General features: G+C 42.9%; 1 protein-coding gene and 1 long non-coding RNA gene across 2 annotated transcripts in view; one reads left to right on the forward strand and one right to left on the reverse strand.

Annotated features, from left to right (window-relative positions):
- Positions 1-1,328: 1,328 nt before the first annotated feature.
- Positions 1,329-19,413, reverse strand: part of csmd2 (CUB and Sushi multiple domains 2) — a 153,093-nt gene continuing 135,008 nt past the window's right edge. Inside the window, exons 60-72 of the mRNA XM_058046312.2 lie at positions 18,960-19,139; positions 18,564-18,737; positions 18,279-18,452; positions 17,973-18,046; positions 17,624-17,735; positions 17,212-17,391; positions 16,103-16,168; positions 14,868-15,029; positions 13,935-14,047; positions 13,388-13,475; positions 6,110-6,242; positions 5,284-5,461; positions 1,329-5,054 (exon numbers count right to left, since the gene is read on the reverse strand). Of these exons, the coding sequence (XP_057902295.2) occupies positions 5,302-5,461; positions 6,110-6,242; positions 13,388-13,475; positions 13,935-14,047; positions 14,868-15,029; positions 16,103-16,168; positions 17,212-17,391; positions 17,624-17,735; positions 17,973-18,046; positions 18,279-18,452; positions 18,564-18,737; positions 18,960-19,139 (1,616 nt within the window). The 3' untranslated portion in view covers positions 1,329-5,054; positions 5,284-5,301. The remainder of the gene's footprint in view (positions 5,055-5,283; positions 5,462-6,109; positions 6,243-13,387; positions 13,476-13,934; positions 14,048-14,867; positions 15,030-16,102; positions 16,169-17,211; positions 17,392-17,623; positions 17,736-17,972; positions 18,047-18,278; positions 18,453-18,563; positions 18,738-18,959; positions 19,140-19,413) is intronic.
- LOC131101337 (uncharacterized) lies at positions 7,147-19,073 on the forward strand. Its single transcript, XR_013627694.1, has 3 exons — positions 7,147-7,308; positions 13,910-14,021; positions 18,968-19,073. It is a non-coding gene; the product is annotated as an uncharacterized LOC131101337 (long non-coding RNA).

The raw sequence follows: 19,413 nt of genomic DNA on the forward strand, positions 1-19,413 counted from the left end.
CAGGTGGGGCTAAACGAGGTCTCCCCAACCGAGTCAGAGCTTTTCTGCATGTCACTCACCCATAGCAGTGACCTGAAAGAAGTTGTTTTTAGGCCAATTCTTATATCCTTTTTTTAATGAAATATTTTTTTTCCATCTTAAAAAAATATTTTTACAAGGTCATCTAATGTCCACTGTCTTCTAATTGGTTCAATGTGGTACTTTAACCAGTACTTACTCCAGCCTCATAGATACTCATGGGTCCCTGAGCTGCTTGCAAAAGCCTATAAGAGGCAACTCTGCAGAGGAGGGAATCTTAAATGTGTTCGAAGCATCATTTTTAACAGTCGTGACAACATCCTCCTCTTGCTTATCAGGCATGCAGGTAAAGTCGATCTTCCATATCACGAGGGCAGTGTATGAGCTCACAGAAGACGAGGCGCGGCAAACCACCGCCTGCGCCGCCGTCCTCCTACAGCTGAAGGTACCAATTACTTGTCCAGCTTATCCACGCCTTCTATTTTTATGGCTGAATCCAGGGTGATGGCTCACCATAATTGACTATGGGCTCATTGGCCTCATTCTTAGCGGAGGATTGTGGTGTACATGCTATAAAAGAGTGGACACTGCTGCTGTAGTGTGCATATTTTAAAGCTACGGGACTTACTCTGCATTGTCTGGAGGACAATGAAGAACGTAACCTTAAAGGAAAAATGCAATTTTAGGGGGTTGGCTCAAAATGCATATTCTGGATATCTGCACTCCAAAAATCTGAATGGAATCAGGTCATAGGTCAAAACTCAGATCTGTGAGCGAACAAGGTGCAAAACCAGAAAAGGCATATGACATAATGACCCCGAAAAGAAAAATCCTGGAAACTTGTGGAAGGTCATTCCAAGGGCGCTATAAATATTAACAGTCAATGTTTTTTTCACAACCTCTAACTGCACTTCTGCTTATGAGTCACCTCTTATACTCACCGAGTTATATTCCATAACACTGTCATATGTGGGCATATGTGACTTACCTTATCATGTTGATCAAATGACAAATACGTGGGTATTTTTTAAAATATTTTATTCCAAAACCTTCAAAATAAGTTTCAAGTTCAAGAAAGTAGAATAAGCTTAGACACAATGCAAAGCATCATATACAGACGGATAAAATACATTTTATATATTGCAGACAAGCCATGGTGGGTCTTACATATGTACAATACGTATGTAAACTTTTATGTACAATCTTTTTTACACATACAAAAAAGCCTTGTTTCTATTTTCTTTGTATATATTTGTATAGAGATGTGTGTGTATGTATATATACATATATATGTATATATACATACACACACACACACATTCGTACACACTCACACACATACACACACACGCATATACCCCCCAACCCACCACACACACACACTCCCCACTAGCATTTGTACTACAATAATGGAAAAAAGTACATATGTCAATTCAGATTTTCTTCATTTTATATTACAAATGTATTTTCATAAAAATATATCTCTGTACAAAAATGTTTTTTTAATTTGTTAATATTCTCTTTTTTTTTTCTTTAGAGACACTTTAAAGTTACACAGTCCTCTCCTGTCTGTTTTCATTTCGGTTTGATGTTATCAGGACATGTATGCGGTGATGCTGTTGAGTCTTTTAAAAGAGCTGCATTGAGCTCACTCAGGTGCTTTTGAGTCATCAAGGGATTCAGTTGCCGCTTTAGAGATTTTTGTAAAAAGAATAATCTTTTTTTTTCACCTGCTTGCAAAAGGTGAGCACTAGCATTAAAGTATTTTGAGCAAAAAATAAAAAATAAAAATGCTGCTCAAGATAAAAAGCTCATTTTGAAGTCTTGGGACACACTCAGTGGAATGAAATACATTCTGAAAAATTATGTAACTGCCGGGCCTAAGCTTGAGTCACAGGCTAAAAGCTGAAGCTAAATTGTGCGTTCACACAGCAGTGAGAGTGGCTTTGGCCCTGGATGCTACACTGGAGATGACAAAGGAGAGTTTACCCCATGGTTGACGGATTGTTTCATACGTGAACTGTTGGGTGGGACTGAGAAGTCAAACCGAGGAGCTTCTGCTTCCCTGACTGTGAGGAGTTAACTTCGCGGGAAGAGGAACCGTGGTGTGTTTCATTATAGACGAGATGGTGAGCAAGAGAGAGCTGTGCCTCGCTGATAACAAAAATGTGTCGAAGATGGACAGAGTCTATGTCTTTAAATATGCAAAAGAACCAGGAAGTTGGCTGATAACTCTTTAAGCATAACTCTGACATCCTCATATAACTTCAGTGCACTTTCCTGGAGAGAACTTTCTTGACTAACCCCCCAAATGAAGACGTAACTCTTGTTAGGTGAAACTTTCCCATTTCTGTTAAATACCCAGCGTCATATTCTGAGAATATCTTGGCCCTGTTTAAAAAAAAACTTGCAAAACTAAGAGATGCAACATCAAGAATGGAAAAGTTGAACTTAATTTCTTTGGTTATAGACTTCCAAAAACATGCTAGAACACATAAATCAGGCTATTGGCGTTAATCCCTCCACACATTATACTACTGTAATATCCTAAAAATGACCAAAATAGCAAGAAAAATGTGACAGAGCCTAACATATCTTCCTTACAAAAATAACACAGATGTGATGAATGCGTGTAACACATGCATTTCATATAAAGCAGTGATTCTCAACTGGTGGGTGGGTCACGGAAACGTTTTCAGTGGTTTGCAGGTGGGGGGGATAACACTCCTGTCTGTGTTATTGGAGGTGAATGCCACGTTCATAGGCAACATTGTCAAGCTTGAGTGAGCGGGACACACAGCTGCAGACATCTGCTGGAGAAGAGTGCGCCATAAAGAGAGAGAGAGAGACAGGGTCGTGTCTCATGAAGGAATTACACCCCCAATAAGTAGCCGTCCCTTTAAATACCCCCAATCTATGCCTTTTGGACGTTTTGCAGCAAACCAGTATAATGAGCCCCTAACAAGGCACTATGATGAACATAAAGTGCTTATTGGAAAGTGGAGAAGGTAGAAAAAACGGAGGGGGAAGGTTTGAGTCTGGTCCTTTAGATTGAGCCCTTGTACGGAAAAACAATCAAAACTGTTCCGGTCGTAGGAAACAGTAATCCTGTTGGCTATTCAATTAAGCTTAACAAAGGGCGTTATTATCTGTTAAATGTTGCACTGGAAACTCAATTAAAAAAACCCACCTGGAAATGAGCAAAATATTCAGAATACCAGAGAGAAAAAATACATGATATTGCCACCTCCATACGACTGTGAGAAGTGAGAGCCAATGCCGTGCGAGATAACGTGGGTGCTCCACTCCACCGTGAAATCTCTGGGGTAATTCAATTGTTTCCTTTTCCATCAATTCACGAGCACGGCCGGCAAGGGGCAATATTCTATCTGTGGCATTGAGATAAGTGAAGGGCTGTAAAAGTAATAACATTGTAAAAACAATTACCAGCCCCACAGCCACTCTGATTGAAGGAACATTACAGTGATTGGTTTCAAAGGCCTGGATTTCTGTGGGAAATTATGTATGTATGTGATTATAAAGACTTCATTAAAAACCTGTTTGTATGGATGCTGATTTGGTATGTCAAAGCCACTCTGCTGCATTCAAATATGATACTGTATATGTATATGTTAAAAGGATGCCATGCTAAATTGGATTACATCATCAACTATGGGCCCTGTCATTGGTAAAACAGATGGCAATTTTGAGACTCTACAACATGGCAAACAAAATTAACACAAAGTGCATGTAATGGCTCCATTTGTTGTGGTGGAGTTCAAGCACTACCCATGCCACTTTAGCATCCACGCAGGTATGGGGGTACTGAGAGGTAAATAGCAAGGGGCACGGTGATTGGTAATTCATTTTAGCACCCTTTCATTGATTCCGTAGCTAACTTTATTTTAATTCCAACCAATCAGTATGCCTGCAACTCGCCTGCCGTCACATCTTTGAAGAAGCCCCCTGCGACCTCGTCATGGCAAGCCGAGACAAAACAAAGAAAAGCTAGGCTTTCAAAAGGAAGTGAGCTGTCAAAAGTTAACTTAGAGGGGAAAAAAAACCCCAATGTAATCCAGCAGACGTTAATCACTGACTCATCCAGCCAAGTGCCTCCTAGTCACTTCTTGGGGTGGTGCACTGCAGATATGAACACTTTGTGAGCTGAGTTTGCAGTTCCCACAATGGAACGCTCCTACAGATCTGTTAAGATCTTTGGAAAGACGACAAGTAACATGTTTTCTAGGTGATTATGCACTGATGGAGAAGTGTTTTCATCAGTGTCTAAACATTAGGCTAGGAACGCAGGGACTGATGCTTCTGGTTTTGAGCTGTGTGTATGTAGGGTAGAGAAATAAAGCCATATTAAAATTAGAAGATGGAATGGACGGGAAATTTACCTCAGGGTTGCAGAGATCAACATCAACCATCTTGCCTCACTAAGTGTTTTTTCTGCAGCCCTTTTCACACTCAAAACTTTGCAATGGACACTACTAGACTGCTTGCAGAACATCAGCAAAAAAAAAAAAAAAAGTAGGGACTGAATATTTCTCTCCAACATGGCCTTGGGATTGCATTTTAAATGTATCCTCCAGGGAAGCAGACGAGTGGATGGGACCAGCCATAGAAGCAGATGGCCGTGGGTGGAGTTTATCAGAAGCAAGTGGGGTAAAAATCCCAACAAAGTAATGGAAACCAGAGCACATACAGCAACGTAAAGACCAGTCCGGCTCTTTCAAACTGACATATCTTTCTCTTGTAAGTTGATCTCTGGTTCATATACCGACTGTATATTTCTTTTGGGTTGCGGCCGAGGGTGATGAAGAAAGCGGCCACAGCTTCTACACACTTTCAGGTGAAAACATTTCCTCCAGATGTGATAAGAACTCTTCAGCCACAAAAAGCATTCTGTTGTAGCTGACTTGGTGTTGCTTCTTTCGTGTCAAGGTTTCTTTTTTTTTTTTCTGTGAATAAAATTTGCCGTCTTGCTCAAGGAGTGATATCCTCGAAGATGGGGCAAACATCTCCTCCCGAGACTAAAAAGTGAATGTAAATAGGGAACAATAGTTGCAAATGGACAGATGAAAATATAGTTGGCATGGGGCGATAAATGAGGGTGAGGCGGTGTAGAAACGATGGAAAGATATGAAGACAAGACAAGCAGGAGAGGACATTAGATGTCAAATCCTTGAACAGTTCACATCAGCATTTGATAAGCTGTTATTGTTGTTATTGCAAAGAAGATCACACCTGACAGTTTCTTACCTTGACAGGAAGCAGTCACTATACAGCTGTGCACACTGTGCTGACTGTGAACTCCGTCTCATTGGCCATGATGTCAGTAGGCTGAATGTTGCGGTCATACATGGGGTTCTCGAATGTAGCCCGTCCATTAGTGTTCTCATGGCCCACGTAGCCATTGAAAGGGACTCTGGGTCTTCTTCTGGAGTAAGAATGCAATGCAACATTGTAGTCAAGGTGTGTGACGATGAAACATGGAGAGTAGTCAGTGTACCACTTGTATAGCAGTATAGATTTACTAGCCACTGAAAATGATGCAACATGCAGCCATTACTAAATAGCTGGGAACACAGGTGAATACCAAAGTTGGTGGTGGTAACGTCTCGGGCTGTATGAGTGCTGCCGGAACTGCAGTGTGCAGGAGTGACAGACAACCCGTGCAGCTCGTCAATATCATGCCCAAAAGGATTAAGACATTAAATTATTAAATTATTTGTATTTAAGAAATATTATTCAACATTTCATACAAATAATACATAATATTAATAAATAATAATATAACAAATCAAATTATATTTTAATAAATTAACAATATATATATTTTAAAATATTAAAAAAATTATAAACATTTTGGACATGTTGACTGTGAGGTGTATTCACATGTGTTGCCAGCAGTACCAACAATAATGGCCACGTGTTGAGTTATGTGCTGACAGTAACTGTATAAAACCATACAATATGTACACTGATGAATCCAGGTTATTCCATTTCTATAGTATATCTTCTTGAGAAGATATAATTAAATAGCAATGGGTGTACTCACTTTGGTAAGATAGGGTAACATGTATACCTGTGTTTGTAGAGGTACAGAGCGAAGCCTGCGATGATCATGGCTATAAAAGGCACTAGGATGGCTGCGGCCACAGAACTGCTGTTGGACGCAAAGTTGTAGGCTGTTTTGTCTCTGCTGGGATCTAAACTCTCTGCAAGGAAGAGATAACATTGTATTGTTAATTCCACTTCAGTAGACTATTTAAGAAATAGCACAGGAGGGAGATTATCCTCCCAAACCTCTGCCAGTAACTCCTGTCAAAAATTCAAGGAAAATAAATTTGAAAAAGAAAAGATGGTTATTATCATGGTTGGAGGGGTGCTGCCAGAAATGTTGAATTTACATAATAGACTGAGCAGACAAGTGACCTTTTAAAGTTTATTCTGGTGCTTTACTTTAATTTCCCCCCCTTTGGGAACATCACAACCTATTGTCCTAAAAATCACTCTTAATTAGTGGCATGCGCCATTTCGGATACAATTTTTTAATTTAGAAGTGTGTGTGTCTTGGTGAGGAAGAACACAGAGAATGACAGCACACCTGTTTGCTATTCAGCCCCCCCCCCCCCCCCGCCTTCCAAAATAAAGCTTTGATAAAAAGAAGTGACAAATGAGAAGGAATTCAATTAGTGGCTTATGTTGTGCTTGCCAATCATCCCTTTGCCACATGAACACATGCATGAACCCATGCAGGGGTGCCGTTTGTCTACAGCTGAGTTCCAACAAATTGTGTGGAATTACTACCAAGACGTGTACTGCAAGTATTTCATATCGGACTGGAGACACTGTGAACACGTAGGGTGAATCCCAATTCTTCTGAACGCGCAAAACCAATGGGTAAGGGGTAAGAAAAAGGCCAAAAAGGTAGAATTGGAATCAGCCTTAATCTGTGTCAACACAGTGAACATCCAGTCTCTTCAAAGTTCCTTTATATGTCTCAACTGCTTTTGTACCTTGAAGCCACACAGCAAAGCACTCCAGGCCTCTTGGCTTTGCTTTTTTAATATAAACTCCTGATATATCTGCAATAACCAGACAAAGATGCAGCACTACTGGGCACACACGATGAGATTCATGGGAATACTGACTTGAAAGTGTACTTTAAGAATAATTCATTTTTGTCACAACCTCGTTTTAGCACAGCTTATCACTGGGACTTGTTACATGAATAATTACATTTACAAATGAGGACAGACAGAAGACCACATGAATCCTGATGTGAGTTGAAGTAAATCCGTGTACACTGCAATTTTTACTTATAATCATTTTGTGGAGTCAGAAAAGAAATGGAAACACAATTATTAATGACCTGAATGTTTATTAGATGTTAAATTACTGTCAGGATCCCCCCTCCCCCCTCCAGACCCCTTCCCCTTTTGTTTCTTTATGACAGCACCCTTTGGTAGGCATCATCCTTGATGCCTTGGAAGCTTTGTCGCATCATCCTTGACGGCAGCCCTTAAAAGCCCACGGAGAGCGAGAGACTTCACCAGATTGTTGACAACCTTCGAGTGGTAACACTTGTTCACTTAGGTTTTCATATATGATAGAGATTCCTGTTTTTGATCACCTTTTGTGCATCTTTGCAGTGGGATACATCGTCGGCCTGCTGCCATGCTCGTTGCTCTGCCGTCCTGATCAAGCCTCTGTGGATTTTCCCTTCTTACCCTTCAATAAACTGTCTTCTTTAACCATACAAGGCGTCTGCAATTTGGAGTTCATCCACAACGCCGACAGAAAAACCTGACAGAACAATCTGGTCACACAACATGGACTCCGCGGACGCCCGAGAAGTATTGGGCGCTCATAATGTGCTCCTGGGACACCATTCAGAGATTCTTCAAGGTCTAACCGAGACCAACAAAGCCATTCTCGTTCAACTCAGGGACTTGACTCACAAGTTCACCGAGACCAAGACCAGCTCTATGCCGGACAAGGGTGTGGACATATCAACCCCTGAGCAGTCAGTATCAAGAGAATCGAGTGTATCAAGGGAATCGAGTGCCACCCAGCCAGAACCATTTGCGGGTGAGTTCCATAAGTGTAAAGGATTTTTGATGCAATGCCAGCTTGTGTTTCAACAGAGACCCACTACCTTTTTTGATGAGCAAAGCAAGGTCAACTATGTTTTGGGCTTGTTACGGGAGCGAGCATTGGCATGGGCAGAGGCCTTGTTCTTGTCCCAAGGCACGCCAAACTCTTTTGATGAGCTATCCCAAGAGATGAAGGCTGTGTTCCACCATCCCGAATCTTTGGGCACTACGGAGGGCCGACTTCTAACTCTTCGCCAAGGATCCAGAAGCGTGGCAGATTACTCAGTAGATTTTTGGACATTAGCAGCAGAGTCTGGATGGAATGAAAGGGCCCTCCAACAGGCATACATCAATGGGCTAACCGAAACCCTACAGGATGAATTAGCAGCCAGAGATGAACCCGACAACCTCAAGACACTTGTTGCTATGAGCATTCGCATTGACAATCGACTCCGGGAACGGAACAGAAGACGAGCGTCACGACCTTCCTCACGACCTTCCTCACGACCTTCCCTCAGTCCTGGAGCACAGTTTATGGCCGCTCCAGAGATCCGTCAACCTGCCAACTTTAGGCCAAGCTTGCAACAACACACACAAGAGGAGCCTATGCAGCTGGGACGAGCAAGACTAACTCCTGAAGAACGGAGCCGCAGACTACAGGCTGGGGAGTGCTTGTACTGCTCCAGTCCCAATCATTTTCGACGAGACTGTCCTAAACGTGAACCCTCACACCCAGATGTGAAGGTGGGAACCTTAACAAAGGAAGCAAGCTCAAGGAAGGTTCCCATTAAACGCCTGACACTGGTTGCCCAACTCCTGTTTGGTAATATGTCCCTCCACGTGTCAGCCCTGGTGGACTCTGGAGCAGAAGGCAATTTCATTGATGCCGATCTGGCAACTGATCTTGGAGTTCCACTCAAAGCTCTAGAGGCTAGCTTTGTCGCGAAGGCTCTGGATGGTCGCCGTCTGGCGACTGTCACCCACCAGACTGAAAGTATTACTCTCATGCTCTCTGGGAATCATCAGGAAGAAATATCTATCTACAAAGATTTTTCTTTGTAGGCAAAAAAGATGGCACTCTGAGACCCTGCATAGACTACAGTCAACATCACAGTCAAGAATAAATACCCCTTGCCCCTGCTCACATCTGCCTTTGATGCTTTACAAGGAGCTGAGTCTTTACCAAATTAGACTTGGGCAATGCTTACCATCTAGTGCGCATAAAAGCCGGAGATGAGTGGAAGACAGCTTTCAACACCCCCTTGGGGCATTTCGAATATCTGGTTATGCCCTTTGGCCTGTCCAACGCCCCAGCCGTTTTCCAAGCTCTGATAAATGATGTATTGAGGGACTTCCTAGGAAGATTTGTTTGTTTACCTTGACGACATTTTGATTTACTCAAAGAACCTTGACGAGCACATCTCCCATGTTCGCCAGGTCCTCCAGCGCTTACTGGAGAACCGACTGTTTGTCAAAGCAGAGAAGTGTCTTTTCCACACTGAATCCGTGTCATTCCTGGGCTACATTTTGGGAAAAGGCAGTGTCGGGGCAGACTTGGAAAAGATAAAGGCAGTAACTGAGTGGCCCACACCTCAGACCAGAAAGGAGTTACAACGTTTTCTGGGGTTTGCCAACTTTTATCGCAGATTCATTCGCAATTTCAGCCGTGTCGCGGCGCCCCTATCTGCGCTAACATCAACTAAGACTCGGTTCTGTTGGAACCATCCAGCAGAAGAAGCGTTCCAGGAACTTAAGCGATTGTTTACCACCGCCCCCATCCTGATCCAACCTGACCCTTCCAAGCAGTACATTGTTGAGGTGGATGCCTCGGACACGGGGGTCGGAGCAGTGTTGTCCCAAAGGGCTGAGGATCAAAAATTGCATCCATGCGCCTTTTTTTCCAAACGCCTTTCCCCAGCGGAGAGGAATTATGATGTGGGCGACAAGGAGTTGCTGGCAGTCAAACTGGCCCTGGAGGAGTGGCGACACCTGCTGGAGGGGACGGACCAACCATTTCTGGTATGGACAGACCACAAGAATCTCTCTTACATCCAGTCAGCTAAGAGGTTGAACTCCCGCCAAGCAAGATGGGCCTTGTTTTTTTCTCGATTCCAGTTCCAGCTTACCTACAGACCAGGCTCCAGAAATATCAAACCAGATGCCCTTTCTCGTCAGTTTGGGGGCACCACCGATGAGAGGTCAGAACACACCATTCTACCTTCTTCACAGATAATCGGGGCCATCGAGTGGGAGATCGAATCTGTGGTCAGGCAGGCCCAAATTGACGAACCAGATCCTGGAACAGGACCTGCAAACCGACTATTTGTTCCAGATGCTGTCCGTACCCAAGTGTTGAAGTGGGCCCATGAGTCCCGTATTGCCTGCCACCCGGGAATAAATCGTACAAGCTCCTTTATCAAGAGACAGTTCTGGTGGCCTACCTTGGACAAAGATGTCAGGAGCTTTGTGTCAGCCTGTGCAGTGTGCGCCAGAAACAAATCTGTCCACCGACCACCCTCTGGGTTACTACAACCACTACCCCATCCTGGACGCCCCTGGTCGCATATTGCAGTAGATTTTGTCTGTGGACTTCCACCCTCAAATGGCAAAACCATCATCATGACCATTGTAGATCGTTTTTCCAGGTGCGCGCATTTCCTGTCCTTGGAGAAGTTACCCTCAGCCTTGGAAACTGCAAAACTCCTGATGGATCATGTTTTCAGACTTCATGGCATACCCACCGACATTGTCTCCGATCGAGGACCCCAATTCATATCCCGTGTGTGGAAGGAATTCTGTAAAGAGCTCGGAGCTACGTCCAGCCTCACGTCAGGGTACCATCCCCAGTCAAATGGGCAATGCGAGAGGCTCAACCAGGATCTAGAATCAACCCTCAGATGTGTTACTGAGAACAATTCTTCCAACTGGGCAACCCACCTAATTTGGATTGAGTACGCACACAATTCTATGACCAGTTCTGCACTGGGTATGTCTCCATTCGAGGCCGCACTAGGCTATCAGCCACCTCTGTTCCCTGCCCAAGAGTCTGAAAGTTGTGTGCCGTCAGTGCAGGCCCATCTTGAACGTGCCAAGCGGGTCTGGAAAGAAGCTTGCATGGCCATGCAGAGATCATCTGAAGAAAATAAAAGGCTGGCGGACAGACGGCGGATCCCAGCTCCACAATACTCTCCTGGGCAAAATGTTTGGCTCTCTTCCAAAAACATTCCCATCAAGACTGATGCTCGCAAACTCTCTCCCCGGTTTCTGGGTCCATTTGCCATTGAGAAGATTGTCAATCCTTCAGCGGTGAGGCTCAGGTTACCACCCACCCTACGGGTACACCCAGTATTTCATGTCTCCCAGATCCGTCCTGTTACCACCAGTCCTCTGTCTCCTCCTTCGGAACCTCCTCCTCCTGTTCGCGTCATTGATGACCATCCGGACCTCAACGTCCGACGTATCCTGGACGTTCGTCGGAGAGGGAGAGGGTACCAGTACCTGGTAGATTGGGAGGGTTACGGCCCAGAAGAGCGTTGCTGGGTACCCCGCTCTGCTATTTCAGACCCTGGCATTGTCCGTGACTTCCATCGCTCCTATCCGGACAGACCTGGTGGGTCGCCAGGTGGCGCCCGTTGAGGGGGGGGTACTGTCAGGATCCCCCCTCCCCCCTCCAGACCCCTTCCCCTTTTGTTTCTTTATGACAGCACCCTTTGGTAGGCATCATCCTTGATGCCTTGGAAGCTTTGTCGCATCATCCTTGACGGCAGCCCTTAAAAGCCCACGGAGAGCGAGAGACTTCACCAGATTGTTGACAACCTTCGAGTGGTAACACTTGTTCACTTAGGTTTTCATATATGATAGAGATTCCTGTTTTTGATCACCTTTTGTGCATCTTTGCAGTGGGATACATCGTCGGCCTGCTGCCATGCTCGTTGCTCTGCCGTCCTGATCAAGCCTCTGTGGATTTTCCCTTCTTACCCTTCAATAAACTGTCTTCTTTAACCATACAAGGCGTCTGCAATTTGGAGTTCATCCACAACGCCGACAGAAAAACCTGACAATTACGTTAAATGATGTTAAACTTTAATGTTAAATGTTTATTTATCCCTTTCATTCATATGTAAAACGATTAACATTTGTTTTGTGGTAATATTTTTCAATTTTTGTTCAAATTTAATTATTTCTTATGAGAAAAATGGATTTGGGTAGTCTCACACCCTTTGAAACGGTGCTAACCAAGGTTTCACTGTACAGGGGCGGACTGGCCATTGGGAGTACCATCAGTTTTCCCGGTGGGACGATTAATAATGCATGGTTTGAATGATGGTTGCCATGGCAATTGGTAACTACGGTAATTAAATCTCTTGGGCCCGATGCAGACACACCCCTCCTTACATGCAAAGCAAGCACTGTAAGTAGAGCCCCACCATCCATGGGGCAGGAAGGGGCCATTATGCAATGCTGCAGTGACATGTGTATGCATTGTCAAGTCAGTCCGAGGCTCAGTCACCAGTTAGAGAATAAAAATGCTAAATCCACCCACTCTGCAGCCTCTGTTGGTTGAATGTTAAATGCTGCGCCAACGCATCCTAACCATGGACATTTTTTTAAAGAAACAAAAGAAGGCTTGTAAAGGAAGGTTGAGTGGAGCCAGTTCGAACCGAGACGTCCATGACCTAATTTCTGTCCCAGTCCACACCTACTACTGTGCACATAGTATATTCATTACACTCCTGCTATAAAATGAAAAAAAACTCTTTCAAACAAGTTAACTATTTTAGGTCCTAAAGTGAGAGCGTAAACACTCTTGGGTAAACACAAAGCTCTAAAAAATATACTCCAGAAAATCAGGTTTAGGGGATCTGGGGAGGCCCCAGCCGTATAATCTTCTTTGAGGGGCGAATACTGTGCCACACTTGGAAAATCCTTGCCCTAGGTTATGCTAGACGCTACCAGAACCTTTTAGAATGGGGTAAAAGTGTGTGTTTCTGTATATTTGCCTGATAATATCATGGCTAGAATACTTTCTGGGCATTTCCTGCCTGCGTGTATCAGTGCTAAGATTTTGCATAGCCTGCTAGTATAACCAAATATGACGGTATTATATGTAGTAATATGTTGTGTAAAGGAACCATAGAAAGTAAATAGATGAGGACATGTGAAATGTTTGATGAACAATATGGTGGTCACCTATATTTGCATGAATATATACAGACACATCAATCATAGAGATTATTTTATTATCTAGTGGACATCTAACTTACCCAGTCTCTGGAGACCAAACTGTCCAAAGCCTTTTCCACGGACAAATCCTTGGTACACAAAGGAGTTGGATGAAGAGATGTAGGACACCTACCGAGGGAGAGAAAATAGTCACAGCATGTGTGTGCGTAACATCTAAGCATTGCAAAAGAAAATAAGGAATGCATCATCAAAGTGTCAGCCTCTGGTACAGGCGGAAGATGAAACATTGTGTCAAAAGGAGCACTGAGGTCTGACATGTAATATGACACTTGTATGGACACACTCAGACAGTTGCAGAGAGGAGCAACCTTACGCCCCGGAACATGCAGAGGTACATAAATGCATCACTCTAGCCAGACTGTGTGTGTGTGTGTGTATGTGTGTGAGTGCTGCAGGAGGGAATCCTGATTACCCGAGCAATGATTTAACAGACGTTTTAATTAAAGGTAAAACTCTAGGTGGGCCCTCTATCTCCCCAGACTGACAACTTATCTAGATGTGTGCTTGTGCATATTTCCCTCATGAAGATGTGTGTTTCACAGAACCTCCCCCCGAGAGTGCACTTACGTGTCCATCCAGGGCCCAGTTGTCAATTTTGAACTTGTTGACAAAGATCTCTACAGGGCCTCGGATTTGGTGAACCTGGAGTAGCAGGTGAGCTTCTTCTCTTTTATATGTGCCTGCAAGGGAAACATAAGGTGAATTCAACTTTACAGCAGTATATAAATATATAATAATAATATATATAATATAAAATATAACATAACATAGTCGGGTCTGGAACTAATTAATCAATGAACCAATAAACTACAGATGACTACAGAAATAAAGTGTGATACATAAAAGCATATTTGGTATGCTCCGATTGATTGACGACCGATCATTATCAGATGATTTTCGTGGAAAAGCACATGATCAATGCCTTTCAATACCGATCACCTGTTGCTCATACTGCAGGGAACCCCGTGTGCAGTGTAATGTCCTCTATCTGATTCATGTTTTTTCCAGAAAATTCTGGTTGTGCAACTTTTGGGGCATTTGACTTTGCAAGTTCCACTGTCGATGGATAGCAGATAGTGTCTTGCCAAGTTTCTACACCAACACTTAGGACCTATTCAATAAAAGAGCATCAATTCCATAAGGCTATTCAATAAAAGAGCATCAATTCCATAAGGCTATGCATGATTTTCCAAGTGTGTTGTGACAATATTAGCAGGAGAGAAGTGATGAGACTTCGCTTTTTTGCTAATGCAAATTTGCATTTTAATGATTGCAGCTGCACAGCGAATATGCCACAGGGAAAATGTAAAATGTGTTCCGTTCCATAACGGCAGCAATAATCTACATCACACAGGGGGGCTGCATTGATTTCTTTCTCCTTGTCCTCACATGAAATTATTTGAGCCGTCTGTAGGGATGAAATGCCAACAAGGAGCTAACCAGTCCAAACACCAAAGCCATGCAGAGTCAGTTAAGGAAGGGTGTTTACTGTGTACTCACCCGCGAGTTTGAGTTCCACGCCACTGTGGTCAAGTAGTGTTCCATTGACGCGGTTGCTAAACGGCTCAAAGGCAGTGATGCTGAGCATGGCGGGCTGCTTTTTCCCCAAGTACTCATATGAGCCCCTCCAGAGCGAGTTCTTTGCAAATACACCGCCTGGGACTGGGGGAGAATGATGGAGGGGGCAGGAATGACAGGTAGAAAAGTAAGTGACACAGTTATTATTGGTATTGTTATTTTTCCTCCCTCTGGAAGTGGTGTCAGCCTGCTCAATGGAAAAACAAGAGGGAGAGAGGCATTTTCATGCATATATTTATATGTTTGAGATTAAATAAGACTATTTATTTTTATTTACAGAATGTAATTATCTTCAACAGTTCTTTTTCCTGGCTTCTCAAGATAATGTTTTCTTTGCCATTCATGATAGATAATTTAATATTAGAGAAAAAAAGTTCACAATTATTGCAATAAATCCACTTTTAATGTGTCTACAATTTGTACTAGACCAGGCCTATCCAAGGTAACAAAAACTGTTATCTAGAAAGGAGTTGTAATTTTATGAAAATAATATAATATTATGAGGAAAAATAAAACATAAAGATGAAATGTTAAAGAACAAAGATGGTATTTTATAGATAAATATTATGAGAAACAACAAATAAAGTTGTAATTTTTGAAAAATTAGGTTGCGGAAAAGTTTGTTATGAGAATAAAGTCAAAATTCCAACAAGAAAATGTATAAGAAAAAAGTTTGAAGTGGTTGGTAAAAAAACAAAAACAAAAAAAATTTTATATATTTTTTAAGAAAAACAAAATATAAAAAGGAAAAAATTGTTGTTTTCTAACAAGAGGAAAAGGTCAACACAAAAGGTCACAATTTTATTTTATTTTATGAAGAGAGGTGTCTTATTAGTATTATGTTAACAACATTAGAAATTAACAACATTGTAATTTTAGGAAATTGGGATGGAGAAAAACTTACAATGTGGGAATACAGTAAAAATGTTATAAAAATTTAACTTCTTCTTAGCATATCTACATATTATTTTCATTTTTTATCATGTGGCCCTCAGTGGGAAACATTTTGACACCTCTGTATGAGACTTTACAACCAGAGTGTAGTAATTGATAGGGTTATAACAGTCAGTGTAAATGCATGGCCAATGAAGATGCAAGTAAACAGAAACAACAATTGGAAAAACTTATCTTCCAGACCAGAAAAGAGCCTGCCTTACCGGGCAATTTGGAAGGAGGCTCCTGCACTGTTCCCACTGGGCTCTTACCACTTGGACGGTTATCAGCTGGGGAGCACATAACAACACAATATCAACTGAAGAAGTCGCTTCTGTGGCAGGTTAATCTTGACTTTGAACACATAAGCTCAAAGAGGAGACCATTAGTGTACCCCTGTGACCCGCGGAACACGGGCCTATAACTCGGACTTGGCATAAAAGTCCCCTCTGAACTGCGAGTCTGTTAGACACACACTTTTGCGGCTCCGTGAGACCAACTTCAATAATGTCACACAAGTCACACAGGAAAAGTAAACAGCCGCCCCCACGCTGGCAAACAGAATGGGGGACGTGCATACAAAGACAGGTATATGGAAGGTAGTTTATGAGCAATAACGTCGGCTCAAGTAAACACGAAGAAGAGGTGCAAACTCCTCCGGCCCTTCCTTCTTTATTAGCTGCCAGGATTTGAGCTGCCCGTCCATCACTGCGCCCAAAGGTGCTTTTAAACCGCATGGCCCGTTCCTCACACAGTCACTCCTAACGGCACACCATCACCTTCTTTAGTGCTGCAACTCATCCGTGCACACAAAAAGCATTGCATCTCTCCCTAAAATCAGACAGCATTATCAGGTGTCAGTGGTTTTAGTTTTCCTTCTATATATTTAGGCAAACACTTCACCAGTCCATTTGTCTGCTCCACCTTGTTAACGCTGCCTCACTGTTTATAAGAGCTACTCTTGCTTAGCAAATCAATGGAAAGTGTTGTTCTAATCAGGTTTTGTCCCTGTGTTAATATTGCAAAGCTTGCTTGCTGAGCATGTGTGAGTGTGTGTGAGTGTAATTGTGTGATGGATGGACCTTCCTACCCTGGCATGTGTCTGACTATAAGCAGCTGTTAACCTAGGTATTTATCAGCATTAGGCGAACCCGACATTTCACCCCTGTTCCACCCATAAACACTGCTTCTAAAAATTAAATTCACTCTTGTGTTGTATGTTTATAGATTTCGGATGTCAGGCTATGTGCAGCAAAAAGGTAACATAAGGTTTAGATAATTAAGTTGCAATGAGAAATGCTCACTAATGGAAGAATCGTGAGCATATTTCTACCTGCACAGAGAGGTGGTTTCCCAGTCCAGCTCCCATCGGACTTGCAGGTCCTGTGCTCTGATCCTCCAGCCAAGTAGAATTCGGGCTGGCACGTATAGATCAGTGTGTAGCCGAGGGATGGCAGTTCAATGGCCCGCACGTCCGATTGGGCTGGCAGCTCTGGCTGGCTGCAGTGGTGAGCTGCAGAAATAAAAATGGGGATGAAGGGGGCCAAGATGGAGATAAGGATTAAAGGGAGCGAGGAAGAAAGGAGAGGGTTTTCACGTGAGAGGTTGGAAACAGCCGAGGCACAGGGAGAGGGATCAGAGAAACAGCATAAAGCAAACAAGATGAAGGTAGAGTGTATGTAATATGAAAGCGCACGTTCAACAAACACATTTTATTTTCCAATATAACCGTGATGTGAGCTCACCGATGCACTCAGGCTGAAAACCACTCCAAGTGAGGTTGGGCAGACAAGTCCGAGATATAGAACCCTGCAGCAAGTAGCCTTTTCTACAGCTGAAGAACACCGTGCTGCTGATCTGAACGCCGGTGCACAAACAAGGGCATGACAAATATAGAAAACATAAATAAACCTTGTATACAATAAATGTCATATAAAGCACACTTTCTTTATTTTTAATGCTGTCCATAAATCTGCTGTTATTCTGTCACAGCAGACTATAAAGCTACAGCCACTTGCAGCCTCCTTTACAGTTAAGACATTAGCAAACAGATCTGTTTTCTTTTTTTTGTGTCTTTTATTGTAGTTTTTATACCTGATATCCTTGGCTATTGTTCTGATTCCCAAAAAGAGGCGTGCCCGGGTCTATGCAGGTCGTGTGTGTAGGATCTGAAAAACACAAAAACAAAGTTGGTTCCTTTTTAATGCACATCATGCACAACAATAAATAGTCTCATCATAAAGCACTTAGCAAGGTATAACATTTTTCTCAGTGCTGGTATGAAATACTGTCTGCCGTGTGATTGCAGTGGGGACTGTTGTTTTTGTTGGCAAGTCAAGTTTGCTAGAGGCGCAGTCTTGCATTACAAGATATCTAGACGACACTAACATGGATAGATACCTATGCAAGAGGGTTGTGTTCCACTCCAAGTGCCATCATATTGGCAATACCTCCTGGTAGAGCCCACCAGGATGAAGGGAGAATAGCAGGAAAAGGAGACTGACGAAAGGTAGGTAAATCCCCGGTCCTCCCTTCTCCCTTGGGCAGGAAAGCCAGGGTCTCCACAGAAAACAGCTGCAAAGACAAAAGCCCCAAAGGGAGTAAACTATCCGCATCGAGATGTACGACATATGCTACACATAACCTGTAGTTGAGTAAAAGAAATGTCACGCATAAGCCACTTACGGAAGCACTGCGGTTTCTCCCCGCTCCAATTGCCATTGCCTTGGCAAATTAACACAGTGGGGAGTGACAGCTGGTAACCTTGGTTACAGGAGTAACTGATGCTGGCGCCCCAGTTGAAGTCTGTCCCAACCACCTGTCCATTAGGAATGATCGGGGGCGAACCACATACAATTGCTACGACAGCAGAGAAAGGAATGAGTTTGACCAATTGATATGCGTATATAAACACAGTATCTCACAAAAGTACAATAACTATGCTACAGTGCTGTGTTTTCCATTTTTTTGTCCTTTGGAAATACATACTGTACTGTTATCAAAATGGTTGCTGAAATGTGTGGACTTTCGTCACTTTTGTGAGCTATGACATCTTCACAAGGTAATAATCCACAACCTTACCTTTGCAGAGAGGTTTGGTGCCATTCCAGGTGCGGTCCTTGGTGCAGACGAGGGTGGAGGCACGGTCAGCGTCCATGGTGAAACCAGGAGAACACTGGAAACTAACCGTATGGCTGTAGGTAAAATCATTCCCAGACCTCACCCCACTGGCCGGTATGCCAGGGTCACCGCAGTTGATTACTAGGGACAATAAAATAAATTATATAGTAGTTTTGTTCAGCTGTAAACATCGAAACGAGTAGAAAACAAAGTGCTTGTTGTGACTGGCAGTGTCATTTAACTATTAATGTGGTTTGCAGTAGTGCAGCTTGCACAGCATCATAGTGACAAGTGTACTTTCATTATGTCATTTCATCCATATTGCTGATTTACCGTTGCCATTAAGAAACATTGGTATTATATTTATTGCATTACTGCACAAATCTCTTATTTTCTATTTATTTCTTATGAAGAA

This window comes from Doryrhamphus excisus, linkage group LG7 (assembly GCF_037039965.1).
Source record: "Doryrhamphus excisus strain RoL-2023G ecotype Guam linkage group LG7, RoL_Dexc_Guam_v1.1, whole genome shotgun sequence".
NCBI classification, from domain to species: domain Eukaryota; kingdom Metazoa; phylum Chordata; class Actinopteri; order Syngnathiformes; family Syngnathidae; genus Doryrhamphus; species Doryrhamphus excisus.